The sequence below is a fragment of the Phalacrocorax aristotelis genome, chromosome 20 (assembly GCF_949628215.1).
Source record: "Phalacrocorax aristotelis chromosome 20, bGulAri2.1, whole genome shotgun sequence".
NCBI classification, from domain to species: domain Eukaryota; kingdom Metazoa; phylum Chordata; class Aves; order Suliformes; family Phalacrocoracidae; genus Phalacrocorax; species Phalacrocorax aristotelis.
The window spans coordinates 5,488,885-5,502,993 of NC_134295.1; the positions used below are offsets into that span (position 1 = coordinate 5,488,885).

The 14,109-nt window shown below is 53.8% G+C and overlaps 1 protein-coding gene across 1 annotated transcript; it reads left to right on the forward strand.

Moving 5' to 3' along the window:
* Positions 1 to 3,078: 3,078 nt before the first annotated feature.
* HEYL (hes related family bHLH transcription factor with YRPW motif like) lies at positions 3,079 to 12,463 on the forward strand. The gene is made up of 5 exons (XM_075114704.1): positions 3,079 to 3,408; positions 7,158 to 7,224; positions 7,695 to 7,778; positions 8,254 to 8,335; positions 9,812 to 12,463. The coding sequence occupies exons 1-5, from the start codon at positions 3,329 to 3,331 to the stop codon at positions 10,477 to 10,479; spliced, it is 981 nt and encodes a 326-aa protein (XP_074970805.1). The 5' UTR covers positions 3,079 to 3,328; the 3' UTR covers positions 10,480 to 12,463.
* The last annotated feature ends 1,646 nt before the right edge of the window (positions 12,464 to 14,109 follow it).

Below are 14,109 nucleotides of genomic sequence, written 5' to 3' on the forward strand. Positions count from 1 at the left end.
CCAGAGCAGAGCAGGAGGGAGGGGAGGGAGCAGTTGTGGGACCAGCACGGGAAGGGGGTTGGTGGCTGGACTGACCATCATCCCACCCCCAGGGAACCTTGGGCTGGAGCCCTTCACCCCCAGGAGCGGGCTGGCACAGGGAGACCTGGGCGATCCCCGGTCCCTGGCAGGGATCCACCCTCAGCCCTTGCCTGGAGAGTCTTTCCTGCTGCGGAGAAGGGACATCAGTCTTTGCAGCTCGCTTATTCCTTGGCCTCTGAAGCAGGGGAGCCAATTAGTGCTGGGTGTGATGGATGGCTTAGGCCTCTCCTTGTGACACCCATCCTCTGGAAACAGCTCCCACCATGCAAAGGCACAGCCAGCTGTAGCAGGGGACAGCTCTCACGAGGCTCCAGAGTCCCAGAGGCTCTCATAGGGGTCCCAGGGATGGCGACAGGCACTGCAGCAATGCTTGCTGAGCTCCCAGAGACCACGCAGGAGGGGAAACAGCCCTGAACACTGGGTCAGGGCTGATAATTCAGGGCTCGGGGAGACGTTTCCTCTAATAATTCCCTGGCTTGGCTGTGGCAAAGCCCGTAGCTCTCTGGGGAAGAGCAGATTGGCTCCAGGCAGAGGTTGGTCACCCACTGTGGCTCGGTGCTTGGGGCCAGGCTGTGCCACCAAGAAAGCGTACCATGGGAACAGCTCGTACAGACGCTCGGTGAGAGGCAAAGAGGTGGCAGAAACCCCATTTCTGCACTTAGACCCCATCTGCCCCTCCCTGGCATCACCCCTTGTCGGCAGCCATGTAGGTCTGCCCGCTCTCTCCTGCAAGACGATGGGCGATGCTTACTGAAACCTGGCTTCCCTTGCACACAGCTAAGCCCATTTAATCCTTCCCTGTCGTCTCCATAGAACCGACCTGTGAGGGGTCTCGGCACCGTCTCCGCTTCGGCCGCTCCGCGATGCAGCTAATCCTGGGGTGGTTTGGATAGCCCTCGCAATCCCCCAGGGCTCGCTGGGGGCGATTATAAACGACTCTCCAGGAGCACAGGCTGGAAAACGGATCCGATTACAGGAGAAGTGGGTTTCGGGGGCCCCGCTCTGTTCATAATGAAGTGTAATCCTAGAAAAACATGTTGCCAATTACACTTCAATTGAACCCAGATAATGATGCTTAGACAAGGCCCAAAAAAGACAGAGTCTGGACAGTGAATTCCTTTCTAATGGAGAAGAAAAGTGTTCCTCTGTGGCAGGTCCGGGCTTCGCTTGGTTCAGGCTCATTGTGATACGAGCAAGAGCCTGAAATAACCACTCTCTGGATCCCATTTAAATGGTTTTATCAGTGGAAAGAGTATTAATCTCTCAAAAACACATGTTTATGGGAAGTTTAGTTTGGAGATGTATGTATTTTTAACTGAAATCACTTCGGAAAGGGAGGAGGAGTGAGTCTCAAAATTGCTAAAATAACACATTTCTAATTCTTCTGGTTCAAAGTAACTTTTCATTTTGAAATGTAAGTTAATAACAGCTCGGTTTCTTGACTACTTTTTATAGTGAAAATTAAAACAAAACATCAGAATTGTAGAAACAAAGTGCTATAACCTAAAGCAAATGTTTTATTCTCTTTTTTATTTTCTTTTTTTGGTTTACAAACACTACTGAGACGTCAGTTTTTCACTCCAGCACAGGATGGCTGGTTCAGGTCCCTCTTGTTTTACTTTGGGAGGGAGGGTGGTGTGGTTCGATCTCAAAAAAACAGTCACGGGGGCCGTGCCTTGCTCAGCACCCGCGTGCTGGGCTGGGGCAGGCGGTAGCTGGCATTTGGCTTTTACGGGAGCTGCTTGCGAGGTGCTGGGGGATTGCAGCCGTCTCGGGGTTGGTGGGTGCAGTGCGGCTGAGCTGGCAGAGATGGCTGAGGGAGATAGGGAGCACCCGACCACACGGCTGGGCACCTCCTCCCACGGGAGACGGGTGGCGGGGTGGCTTGGCTGCCCGAGTGGTGACGGGCTGTTATCGCCACCACAGTCTTTGCAAAAGGCTTTGGGAAATCCACGTTGCCAGATCTCAGCACTGAGGTTTTTGGGGTTTTTTTTTTCCAATATAAAAGACATTATTTTTGTACTGTGAACCTCCACTTCAGCTCTCTCCCTCCTCCTCTCCCCCCCCAAGTTTTTGCTGCCTTGGGGCATTTGAGCAGTGCAGGGCTCTAAAAAGCAGACTTCTACCTCCTTCCCGCAAGCTCAGGGAAAGCGAGATGCTCCCTAGATGCTGGGCTGCAGGTCAAAGTTTCCAGCATTATGGAATGAGACAAAAAACCAGCAATTCATCCTAGTGTCATAAAAACTAAAGCTGGGCTTTGATCAGTTTGTTTTACAGGGTAGGTCTCAAATGCCGTGGCAGTGCCACGAGCAGGCACTCAAAGACACTCCGCGCCTGTGCCAGCGTGGCAGGGGGCCAAGCTCCCTGTGGGACCACCGCGGCCCAGTGCCGGGGTGCCGAACCCATCCCGACGCCTCCGAGCGCGGTGCCATCGTTGCCTTCCCGGCCCTCAGCCGCGGCCGCTGATTAATCCCAGGCGAGGGCCCTTTGAGTGGCGTCCTCAAACAGCACCGCGCTTCGAATAAGCTGGTTTCCATCTGAATCATAAGCCTCCAAAGTGCCTGCGCCGCACAGAGCCGGGCAGACATGTGTGTGCGTGTGGGGCTGGATGTTGATTTTTCCCTGAAACAACTCAAGGCTTTATCAGTCCCATCTCTTTCCCACGGTTTTCTGTTGCCAGTGAGGTCACTGGTCCCTTTAAACTGGGGCTGAGGCCAATGTGCAGCGGGTGGAAGGGGGGCCGTGGGGAGAGGGGGGCCGTGGGGAGAGGGGGGCCGTGGGCAGAAGAGGGGGGGACATGAGACGGTTCACACAGACTGTTCCTTTTACAGGAAGACTTGGGATTTCGACCAGCGAGCGGGAGGAGGCGGGGGGGGGGGAGCTGGGAACCTGGGAGCGCCGGCGCGGCCGCGTAATCCGTCACTCCCGGGAGATGTCTCATTAACCCATTAACCAGGGAGGTTGGGGACGTCCTGGGAGGAGAGCGAGGGAGAAGCCGGGGGTGTGAAAGGCAGAGTGCGGGCAGGGGAGGAGCCGTGCGAGGCAGGCAGGCGCTGGGGCCAGCTCCTCCGCGCAGCCCGGGGAGGGACGGCACTTTCCCGAGGGCGGCCGGGGAAGGACGGCGGTGGCCTCCGGGGCCACGCGTGGGGTAGCCTCGCCGAGCTCCCCGGCCTTTCTTCTCCCCCTCCCCATCCCTCCGCCCCTCAGCGCCCCGCGGGGACGTGGCCGCCCGGCGCAGCCTGCGAGGATGAAGCGGTTGTGCGAGGAGAGCTCGTCCGACACGGAGTCGGACGGGACCATCGACGTGGGCCGGGAGGAGGAGTACAGGTGAGGACAGGCTGCAGCTCCCTCCCGCCCGACGGGTCCGGTGGGACCAAGTCGGGATTTGGGGTCTCTGCTGCCGGGCAGCTCCGGGTGGTGCGGGGAACCCCGGCTGGGAGCGGGGTCTCCGGCACCGGGCGCGGCGTTTGGAGCAGCTCCCTGGGGCTTGGCACGGGAAAGCACCGGGCTCCGCCACGGGCTCCCCGGGAGCCGCCTGGCACCTCGCTTAACCCCTTCGGGCTGGGCTGGCCCTGCCTTGGGCAAGGACGGGCGGGGATGGGGGGGTGGGACAGGCTGGATCGCTCCAGCGTGCAAGTGTGGGCTGATGCTGGCGTTAGGACAGCAAGGAAACCCAAGTCGTAATGCAATGTTTCAATCTGTGTTACGAGATGATTGCGTTCAAGAGAACGCCTTATTAAAGCCAGGGCAATTGCCTTGTCCTGCCCGGTGGGGAGAAGGGCAGCTCTGATCTTCGTTAGCCGGACCCTGGTTGCTCGCAGGACCCTGCACCCCGAGATAGGGCAGCCCCCCCCAGAGCAAAGGCAGCCGTCGGCTGCCTGGATGTCGCTGCAGTCCCAGCGACCCAAGGGCTCCCAGGGAATGTGGAAAAAACGTGGAGGTTTTGCATGAGAAACACTTTTGCTCTGCTGATGCATTTGTAATGCACCAGCTGGGGCTTTGATCTTTATTGAAGAGGGAGCCCGTGCAGCCTGGCCAGCGAAGGGTGCCCTGCTTTGAGCGTGCACTTTGAGTATCGCAGTTCGCAGACTCCATCCCATCGCTGCTGAGCTGCAGTTGTAGCTCTGGGACTTTGCTGCTTGGTGAAATAGTGAGAAAAGAGTGAGGAAAGGACCCCTGCGTGGTTCTCCAGGCAATGTCCTCAAGCTTTGCCAGGCTCCTCTGGGCTGCAGCTCTGCTGGCAAAAGGCATCCCCAGCCACCGCTCGCAGCCCGGGCTCCTGTGCTGTGTCAGCCGTTCGCGGGCATGCCCGGGCTCTGAGCGTGCAGACGGCGCTGGGGATGAAGGAAGGGCTCTGTTATTTGTTCTTGTCCAAAAATCAGCCACTTTTGAACTCTTGTTTCAGTATCCAACTGTCCCCCTCCCTCCGCATCCAGCGAGGCCCCGGATGAATTCATTCCGTTTTGCTGCTTCGTATCCTAAGCAGAGAGGTCAGCCTGCCTGGTGCTAAGCTCAGGTTCTCATGAGACTAAATAAATGAGTCTACTTCTTGCTGATACGGTCACAGGCAGAGTTGGGCATGTCCAACACACAATGTCCTGCACAAATTCATTCACCCCTTATGCAGTTTCCAAACGCATCAGTATTTAGCCTACCCTCCTGCTGCAGGTGAAATATATCCCATCTCTTTACATCAGTGCAGCACACTGAGTCTGAAGTACCCTGATGGATGAAATAGAGGAATTGCCGTAATATTGTATTTCAGTGGACAGTAACGATGAGTTCTTTGATCTCTCTCTGTGCTGCTAATATGCTTGTCGTAGAACCGGGCAGCGCTGTGATCTGGTGGTATTTGTATGCATTTACGTTGTTGCACATGTCACGCGAACACATGGCCAAAAGAGCTGTTCCTGCCCTGACCAGTTTACGCCCTGTGTAATGCGGCCCTGCATGGGACATTGGCACATCGGGCGAAAGGAAACACTTCCAGGCAGGGAGCGAGGTGGAGCGATGAGGGCAGAGGGAGGCAGCCGGGCTGTCTGGCCGGGGTTCCCAGCCCATTACCCATCGGTCGTGTGGTTTGGGCAAACCAGTTCCCCTGTAGAGTGGGGATGAGTCACTCTGGGTGTGAGGCTTGGTTCAGTGCGTGGAGCAAGTTTAGACTCTGGGGTCATGCAGAAGCGCAAGATACTGCGTGGTTTGGTTTTGCTTTTTGCTTTTTGTTTTGAATAAACAGCCAAAGCTATGCTGCAAATTATAAAAGCAAGCAAAGAGCAATGCAGACATTTTAATAGTCAGAGAATATAGTTACGGTATCTTTTATGTGGTTCAAATCTGTCAAACATATTTTTAAAATACATTTTGCAGTAAACCAGGTCTTTATATCCGCATCTGGAGCTGGAGCTCACAAAGAGCGACACGTTCGGACAGCTCTGCAAGGAGAGTTTCAAAATTCGCCGTTACAGACTCCTTGAGTGCGTACTCCGCATTCCTGCGCTGCCAGGCGAATTCAGTACCTGCCCCCCCCGCACGTATAGCACCCCGGCGTCCGTGCAGAGCCCGTTTTCACATCGTACGCGCTCATCATACGCGTGTTTATGTATACTGGCAACGCGTGTTCGTACTTGCGAAGCCCGCCAGCACCTGTGCCCAGAGAAAGCCCACCCAGCAGACATTCAAATAGGGTACCTGTATGGAGATGAGTGGAGCAGTCAGTAGAAGAATGTGTTATTTTGTCTGATTGTGTAAAACCACTTCTGAAAGCACCTCACTTGGGCCTAACAAAATGTATTTTTAATGGGCTGAGTTTGGTCTAGTTTTTGGCTTGCTGTGCAGACAGCACTGTCTCTGCAGAAACATCTTTAACAGACTGCTATTAAAATGCTTCGTCAAACCGAAAAATATTTTGATTTGACGGGGTGAACCCAAATGCCCCTTTCCAGATTTGTATGTCTTACGCGGTCTCCGAGTCCCTCCGGAGCGCTGTGCTGGCCGGGGTTGCAGACTGCCGTCTCGCCTGCGTGTTAATGTCCCTGTGCTGAGTTTCATAAGGCACAGAAAGAGCCCTGAGCCAGTCCTGCTGTCCAGAGGGAGAAACCCCTCTTGGGGGAGGTGGAAGGTGGCTCAGCCAACCTCACCCTGAGCAGAGAGGTTTTGCTCCAAGGAGGTTCCTATGCGTGGTTATCCATCCTTACGGACACTTCACCTCCATGGGGACCTAAGGATGGAACTTCGCCTCCCTGGACATGTCTAGTGCTGACCTTTGGTGTCTTTAGCCTCACCCATGCCCACCAGGCACAGGATGGTTTGTGGGACCCTTCTCTTTAGCCTGTCCGCCCTGTGACTCTTGTCCTTTGAGCCAGAGCTGGTCCCTGGGGCTGTTGGCCAGCAGGCAGGGTCCTCGCTCTGTCACCCCCTGCCGGGTGTTCCTCCTGCCCGCATCCTGGCCCCTCTCCATCTGCTTCAGGGGTGTCCATGCATTCAGAATATCATGGCCCACCCCAAAAAATGTGGTTTGTGAAGTGACTCTCCAGGAAGCCCTCAGAAACCACATCAACACTGCTGTTAGCCTCACCCTGAGGAGCGACCAGCCCTTGGCTGCCGCCCTGGGTGGGAGCTCAGATCCATGCTCATGCTATCGCAGCTCCGAGATGCAAAGCCCTGCAGACAGGGCAGGCTCAGACATGAGAGCTGGGAGGTTTGCACATGGAGGAAAGAAAAGGCCACAACTCCAGAGCTTGGATCGTTGCTTTTCCAGCCCCATGGAGATGCCAGCACAGGCTGAGGTTGAAGGAGATGTGTGCCTGGTAGCGGATGAGCAGTTTGGTGCAGAAATCTGTCTCAGGCTGGTGGGAGACTCTTGGAGGGGAGAGAGTGGGATTGGAGTCTCTGCTTGGCCCCCCGCCCCCAATTCCTGAGCTCTGTGTTGTGGGTAAAAATGAGACGGGAACCACAGAAAACATTATCTGGGGTGTATGTATGTGTATCTGCAGATGGCAAACGTGTGTAAAGCATATGTGCAACAGAGGTTTCTCTCCAGCTAGCAAAAGAAATTATTCTCTCTTCTTCCTTCCCAGCCACGTTTCCAGGTCTGTGTCTCCCATTACGACATCTCAGATACAAGCCAGGAAGAAGCGCCGAGGGGTGAGTCTTATTTGTGTTGACCAGGGTGGTTGTGCTGTTTCTCCCTGGGGGGTCAGGTGGTCCCTGCTGTATGCCAGGGCTCCCCGTGTCATCCCCTAGGTGCAGTGGGGGGCTGTTGGCACATCCTTACTGTGGGGACACGGTGCAAAATCAACTTTACACTCTTCCCAGTTCCATCTCCTGCAGAACTCTCCCCACAGCCAACTGGAGAATTTTTTTTGCAGAGGCTTGGCCTCAAATCTGGCAGAAAGGGGTGGAGGTAGGGGTGGGGGAGAGCAATTTCGCCTGGGGCTATCACACCAGTCAGTTAATGTTTCTTTGCTCAGCTTCTGCACCCAAAACATTTATTTACATGGCCCTGTTCAAGCGCCTCCCTCAGCCTGCCATAGCTGTTAATGAGGGCTTTAGACCCATGAGCTGGGGCCGTAAATGACCGTGGTTTCTTCTCTCCACTTGGAAATCTCCCGCAGATCATTGAGAAGCGGCGCCGTGACCGTATCAACAGCAGCCTCTCCGAACTGCGGCGCCTGGTGCCCACCGCCTTCGAGAAGCAGGTGTGTGTGTCCATGATTTCCACCCTTCCTCCCATGCGGGCTGCGTTTGAGCAGTGTTAAGGGTAGAGCCCTCAGAATGAGAAGGTCTGGAGCAGTGCTATGTCTTTCTTATCATCATCACTTCAGGGAGTAAGTAGGTGGTGAAACTGGGTGGTAAAACAATATTAACAAATATTCAGGAGCCCCGGGGAGGATAATTCAATCCAGAAAGTGTTTTGCAGATATGAAGATGTGCAGAAACGGGGATTTTCAATTTGCATCAGGGGATCTTGGGAAGGAGCTCTGTTTTCTACTGACTTGATATAAAAACCAGAGCCAGTGCCCTGGATGGATGCTCTGCTCCAGTCGGAGCAATCCTGGGCTTCAGGAAAGTTTCAGGGAGGAGGTCATCAGGGAAAATCCCTGCTCCTGAGAGGCACAAAACCATAGAACATAAAATGATGAATAGCTCTTTTTTCCCTCTCCCAATGCACAGGGCTCTTCTAAGCTGGAGAAGGCAGAAATCCTACAAATGACAGTAGATCACTTAAAAATGCTTCACGCCACTGGAGGAACAGGTAAGAACTGTTCTTACAAGCATATGGGTGAGGTGAAGGTGAAAACCTGGAAGGAAAATCCCCCATCAGCTTCAGCAGCAATACCTTGGTGCTGCTGTGCCTTGCTGACACCAGCCAGCACCAAAACAAATGCCACCCTGCCTGCTTCCCGAGGGAAATATTTTTCGAGGGAGGGAAGCTGGACGTTTCCTGCCCTGTTGTTTTTCTTATGTCTAACATATGGGTCAGCATCCTACGCATGCATTTGGAAGGCTGGGGATATGTGGGATAGCAAGTCCCAAAGACCCACAGGGACAGCACCGCTGCTGTTGTCACACACCCCGCTAAAAGCTGCCCAGCCAGGGATGCGCTTAGTCCCGCTCAGAAGTGGAGCTTGCTTCCAGAAAAAAAGATATTAAACAGTTTACCTCCTCCCTGGGATACATTTCCTGCAGAGGCTGAATTCTGCATGGGGACTCTGCAAATAAACAAGGCTTTTTTTCCTTTCTGTTCTTTTTGTTTGTTTGTTTCTTGGTTGTTATAAGAAGAGAGAGGGAGCCCTGTGCAAAATTCAACAAAGGTCTTATTTGTACTGAGACCTCAGTACAGACCCTCTGTCCTGTTCCAGTTAACAGCATGGAGATCACAGCTCCAGTAAAGAAGCCTCTGGCTTGCTTACCACCCATTTTTGGCTTGCTGGGGACATTGCTGGCATCCAGGCTTTGGTTCAGAGCTGTAACTTGGTCTGGAACATTTGTTTAGATATTCAGTTTGACTGCACTGCAACAAAGGGCTGTATTGTCACGAGAGACCCTGTCAAGCAAAGTGGTCCAGCGCTTCACTGTGCTGTGACATTCTCTGCTTTATTGCTTATCGTCTCATGAAGCTGCAAGTAGGGAGCAGAAGCCTACAAATCAGCTGTCGGTTGCATTTTATTCTGTTGATTTTTGTGGCTTTAAGCTTTCTCAGCCCAGCAGTTTTGGTTCTGCCACTGTCCTGTGTCCTTCAGCCAGACATCTGTTTAAATGAAGTATAAAGATTGGACCCCAGGCAGAGGAAAATGGTGCTAAGCTGTGCATCAGGGAGACACAGCATCCCCCTGTTCTGAAAGACCGGAGATGGTCCATTTGCAAGGAGGGACCCAGTGCCCGTCTAGCCCACAGTCATGTCTCCAGCAGTGATAACTGATACATCCAATAGGAGAAATTTCTTCCTTCCCAAGCACAGTTAATGAAACCTCTTACTCATCTCACATGCTGGAGTAAGAGGCTTCATGACCCTGGCAGTTTTATCCCGATGAGATAACCGCAGATGCTATTCTCATGCACGCAAACGTCCAGTCCTTTCGGACACCCACTTGGCTATCTGCTTCAGTAATATCACACAGCAGCAAAGTGCCTCAAGTGAAATACACAGTGCATTAGAGAGGGTAGTGAAATCAAAGCACATTCCTGAGCTCTGCATGGACTTGCTGTCACCCATGTTCTCTCCCTACAGGCTTCTTAGATGCTCGAGCTCTGGCCGTGGATTACAGGAGTATCGGCTTCCGCGAATGCCTCACTGAAGTTGTCAGGTATCTGGGGATCCTCGAGGGCCAAAACGCTGCCGACCCCATCCGGCTGCGACTCCTCTCCCACCTGAATAATTATGTGGCAGAAATGGAGCCTTCGCCTGTGGCCACTTCCCTCCTGCCCATCCAGACGTGGCCGTGGTCCTTCCTCCATGGCGCCGCTGGTCCTGTGCAAATCCCCAGGAGGGAGGCTGCTCCCGCTCCGGTTGTTTTGACTGCATCTTCCCTGCCTTACCCAAGCCCTGCTGTGAGGCCAGCCCCGCTTCGCCGTGTCCCCAGCGACATGCTGCCATCCCGCCGAAGCTTCCTGGCCAGCAGGATGGCCTCTTCCAGCCGGAGGGCCCGAGGCACGAGCTCGTCTGCAGCCGTAGCAGCCGTGCCCAGGATGCCATCGCCAGCGGGCGTGCTGAGAGAGGGTTCATCCAAGAGCAGCCAAATCGCGACGTTCGTCTTCTCACCAGCCTCTGCCGGCGTCCCTGTTCCCCCGGCTTACACGGTGCCTCCTGCCTTGGGCGCTGCTGCACAGGGACCTGGGATCAGGGTTGGGACATCCAGGATCTGCCGCTCCTGGGCAACTGAAATCGGGGCTTTCTGACCCTACCCACCCCTTCGGAGACAGGAGTTCTTCAGCACTCATTGCCCACATGCCTAAGAACAAACTCAGCTGAAAAGGCATCTTTCCTGCTTTGCAGAAGCCAAGGATCCATAAAGAAAATTGTCTTTACTCTTCCCTCCCTCCTCACAAGCCTTCCTTTCCTCACCATCACACGTCCTCTCCCTCGTGATGCCTGCAAATGTAAATCACATCCAATTCGATGCACTTGTCTGCACGCGGCTGTACTCCAGACCCTTCTGGCTATGAGGGAGGGGGGACACGCAGATCCCAATCCTGTCCCTCCTCCAGCAACCCCCCTCTGCGGAGCCCAGCATTGCTCTCCTTTGGAAAACAGCCAGCCTTGAAATACTGTCTTATTTCCTTGGGGACTCAGAGCTGCCAGACAGAGACTTGTTCGTGCTGATTCCCTGCAATGTGTCCCCCAGCTGCGGCACCTAATTTTGGTGTGGTGGGACAGATGCAGGTCACCTTCCTCCCCAGCACTGCTGGCACCTGGCAAGGCAGGCTAGAGCCCCCCCAACTCCCTTAACGAACTGGCTGCCTGCTAATCCCCATGCTTTCCTCACGGCATTACCAGCTTTTCCCACTTATGTGCCCTTAAGGTGGAGTGAGGCAACAGCTTAACAGAGCTCGTTCCCACAGCCGAGCTGAAATACCGCCATGTCTGCAGGGCCTGTGCTGGGTCCCTGCGCAAACTGTGCAGGAGCAGCCGGCCAAGCCGCCTGGGCAGAGGGAGGCTTCTGCAGCCCTTGCTCTGCACCGAGGTGTGAAGAGGCGAGACAAGGCGAGACAGAGGATTTCAAAGGGACGTCTCTCATGGAGGGGAAGGCTCTGACGGCCAAAGTGAGAAGAAAAGGCCTTTGCCTCTGCCAGTCTCCCCGCTGGAGCCGTCTCTCCTCCATCCCCTGCTGAACAGCCGTGACTGCAAAGGGGGGGGAATGGGTCAGACCAGCCTGCATTTGAAGTGCCTCCCTTGTTCTCTCTTAGCCCTTCATCCCTTGCCCTCTCCTCCCTCAATGTCTCTGTTTTCTTTCTTCAGCACCATGTTTTGGCCTCAAATTGCTCATCCCTCTTCCTGGGGCAGGACAAAAACCCACTGAGGTTTCACTGCAGACCTCAGCATGCTCTGGGTTTGCACTTGTCCTGATTCCCAAGAGCTTTTTCTGCCTTGGCCTGAGTGCCCCTAGATAACTGACGCAGCAGATATGCCTCTGCTCCTCCAGCTGTCCTCCCCTCCTCTCTTCTTTGGGCAGAAAGGAACAGAAACTTGTGAGCCACCCTGCTCCTGTGCCATGTCCCTGACTCCTATGGTGGCCAGGGCAGGGTCTCCCTGTGCTCCCCCTTGTCCGAAAATCCCCTGCTCGCTGTATCTGTGCCTTGACTTGCTGGGATACATGTGCAGAATAGCCTGGACCCAGTTGCATGCCCACCCCAAGGAGTCTGACCCGCCTCTACAGCGCCGTGACACGAAAAGAGAGAAAAGTGTGGAAAGGTCAGTGCAAAGAAAGGTAAAAAAAGAGGGAGAAGATCTCTCTTGAATGGGGGAAGCTCTCCCCATGCCTCAGGTCAAACATGCAGCCGGTTAGACTGTGTGGATGAGCTGGTGTTTGCCTTCCTACAGATTATATCTGCCATGTGCATGTCAATGTATGTATCTACTATTGTTTTGAAAGTGAGTCCCTCCCAGTTGTTTTGATGAAAGTCATCGCAGTTAACACACAGAAATGCCTCTGCTACTTCTCCTCACCCTTGTCCTGAAGTGCCAGAATCAGCCAGGAACAACATACTCCCTTTGAATAAAGTCAGAGGAGGTCCTCGCGGCTGCCCGTTGTTCCTGCGACTGGTTGGCATGCTAGAGCTCACGGCAAGTAGCCCGGCCTCACTTTACACTGTGCAGAGCTGTTAGATTCACGAGCTGTGACATCCAGCAAAGGTGTCAAATAAAGTCTTTCAAACCCCCTGTCCTGGTTGTGAAATGTAGTGTTGATGTGAATCTGTTCTGCTAGTCCAGCCTGGTGATGACTGCTAGTGCTGTGGCAGGTACACTTTTGTTCCTGAAAAGCTTCGAAACAGGTAAGATATAGCTTCTAAGGTAACATCCCTGCTGGTTGTTTTATAGCTGCTGCTTTTGGTAACTCTGGACCCATGACGTTTTACTTTGCAAACCACTGTGTGAGTCAAAATCAGACGGATAGTCAGCAACGATTGGCAATAGTCTGTGGCTTGAGAACAAATAATTTCTTTTAGCTACCAGCGTCCACAAAAATGCCAGGGAACAAATCGGGTCCAGCAGAGCCTTGCAGCCAGACGCCGAGGGCTTGCCTTGGTCTCCTGACCCTTTGTAAGCAGGACCAGAATAACCCCTGCTGCTTCTTGCTGTTGGGAAACACTTTGGACTAAACAGAGAGCCACAGCTGAAAGCTTGTCTGTCTTCTGAGGAAAGGACCAGTAAATGATCCTGCTCGTGAAAGATGCTGGGAGAATTTTCCAGGGAATGGTGGGAATTCAACTTCCTTTCCCATAACTCCTCACTCCAAAACGCCTTTCAAAACCGCCCATAAATCCCTGTCTTAAGTGCTGTGTTAGGAATTCCTGGAAGGGAGCAACTGCAGCTGTGATGGAGTAATGCAGCATCCGTCTGGAAGTGGAGAGAAACTTCAAGAGCAATAATAGGGCTATTGATGACGGGTCGTCCCGCTGGTGCCTGGGCTGCCCCGACCCGGCTGGAGGCGGCGGTGGGAGCTTAGTGCTCTGGTGTGGCCTTGGCCAGAGAGAAGAACCAAATTACCCTCTGTGGGAGGCAGGCATACAAACCAGCCCCGCGGGCTACAGTGGTAAAACAAAACAGAGACAGTGAAAAAAACCACTTCCTGATCTCTGCTGATCAAACGGGAGCTGGAGCGGGTGGGAGGGCATTGGTTCAGGCCCGTGGGGTTTTCTCCCCACAGCAACATGGTGATTAGAGCAGTAGCCCGGGACTGGAGCTTAATTTTTTTTCCCAGGGTTTTCCTTAGCCTAAATATCTCCTCTAACACATCCTGGCAACTTTTGATCTACCCTGTAGGGGAAATCCCTGAACTCTCCACACACCCTCTTCATCCTCGTTCTTCAGGCAAAAACCATAATGAAGAGGCCTATGGGAACGCGTGGGCTGCCTTCAGCGCGGTCCAGCTGAGGTTGCTCGGTGGCACGCAGTGGTGTTAAATGCTCCTCCAGCTCTGACAGCGGCGAGGCTGGATGAAACAGGGTCATGATGAACGAGCCTTCAGTTGCTACTTGGAGGGGACAAGGCCACTTCCAGGCTGTGGGAGATTTGCTAAGCAGTAGGTGCTCTAGCAGCGAGTGAGTCCTGCTCTCCCAAATTGCCCTGCATGAAAAACGTTGCTTATCTCAGTTCTGCTGTTGCTTGCCCTGGGTAAAATGCTCTCCCTCCTGTGCTTCTGCGTTCTTCCGCTTGCAGTGCAATCCCGGCCTGCCCTCTACTGGTAAAATCCCAAAGCTAAGGAGGAGAAATCCTAAATCAGGTGAAAACTTGTCATCCTTGTTGAAAAATGGATGATATTTTATGATGACCATCAGCAGCTGAGGTACCACTCAGGCAGACGACAG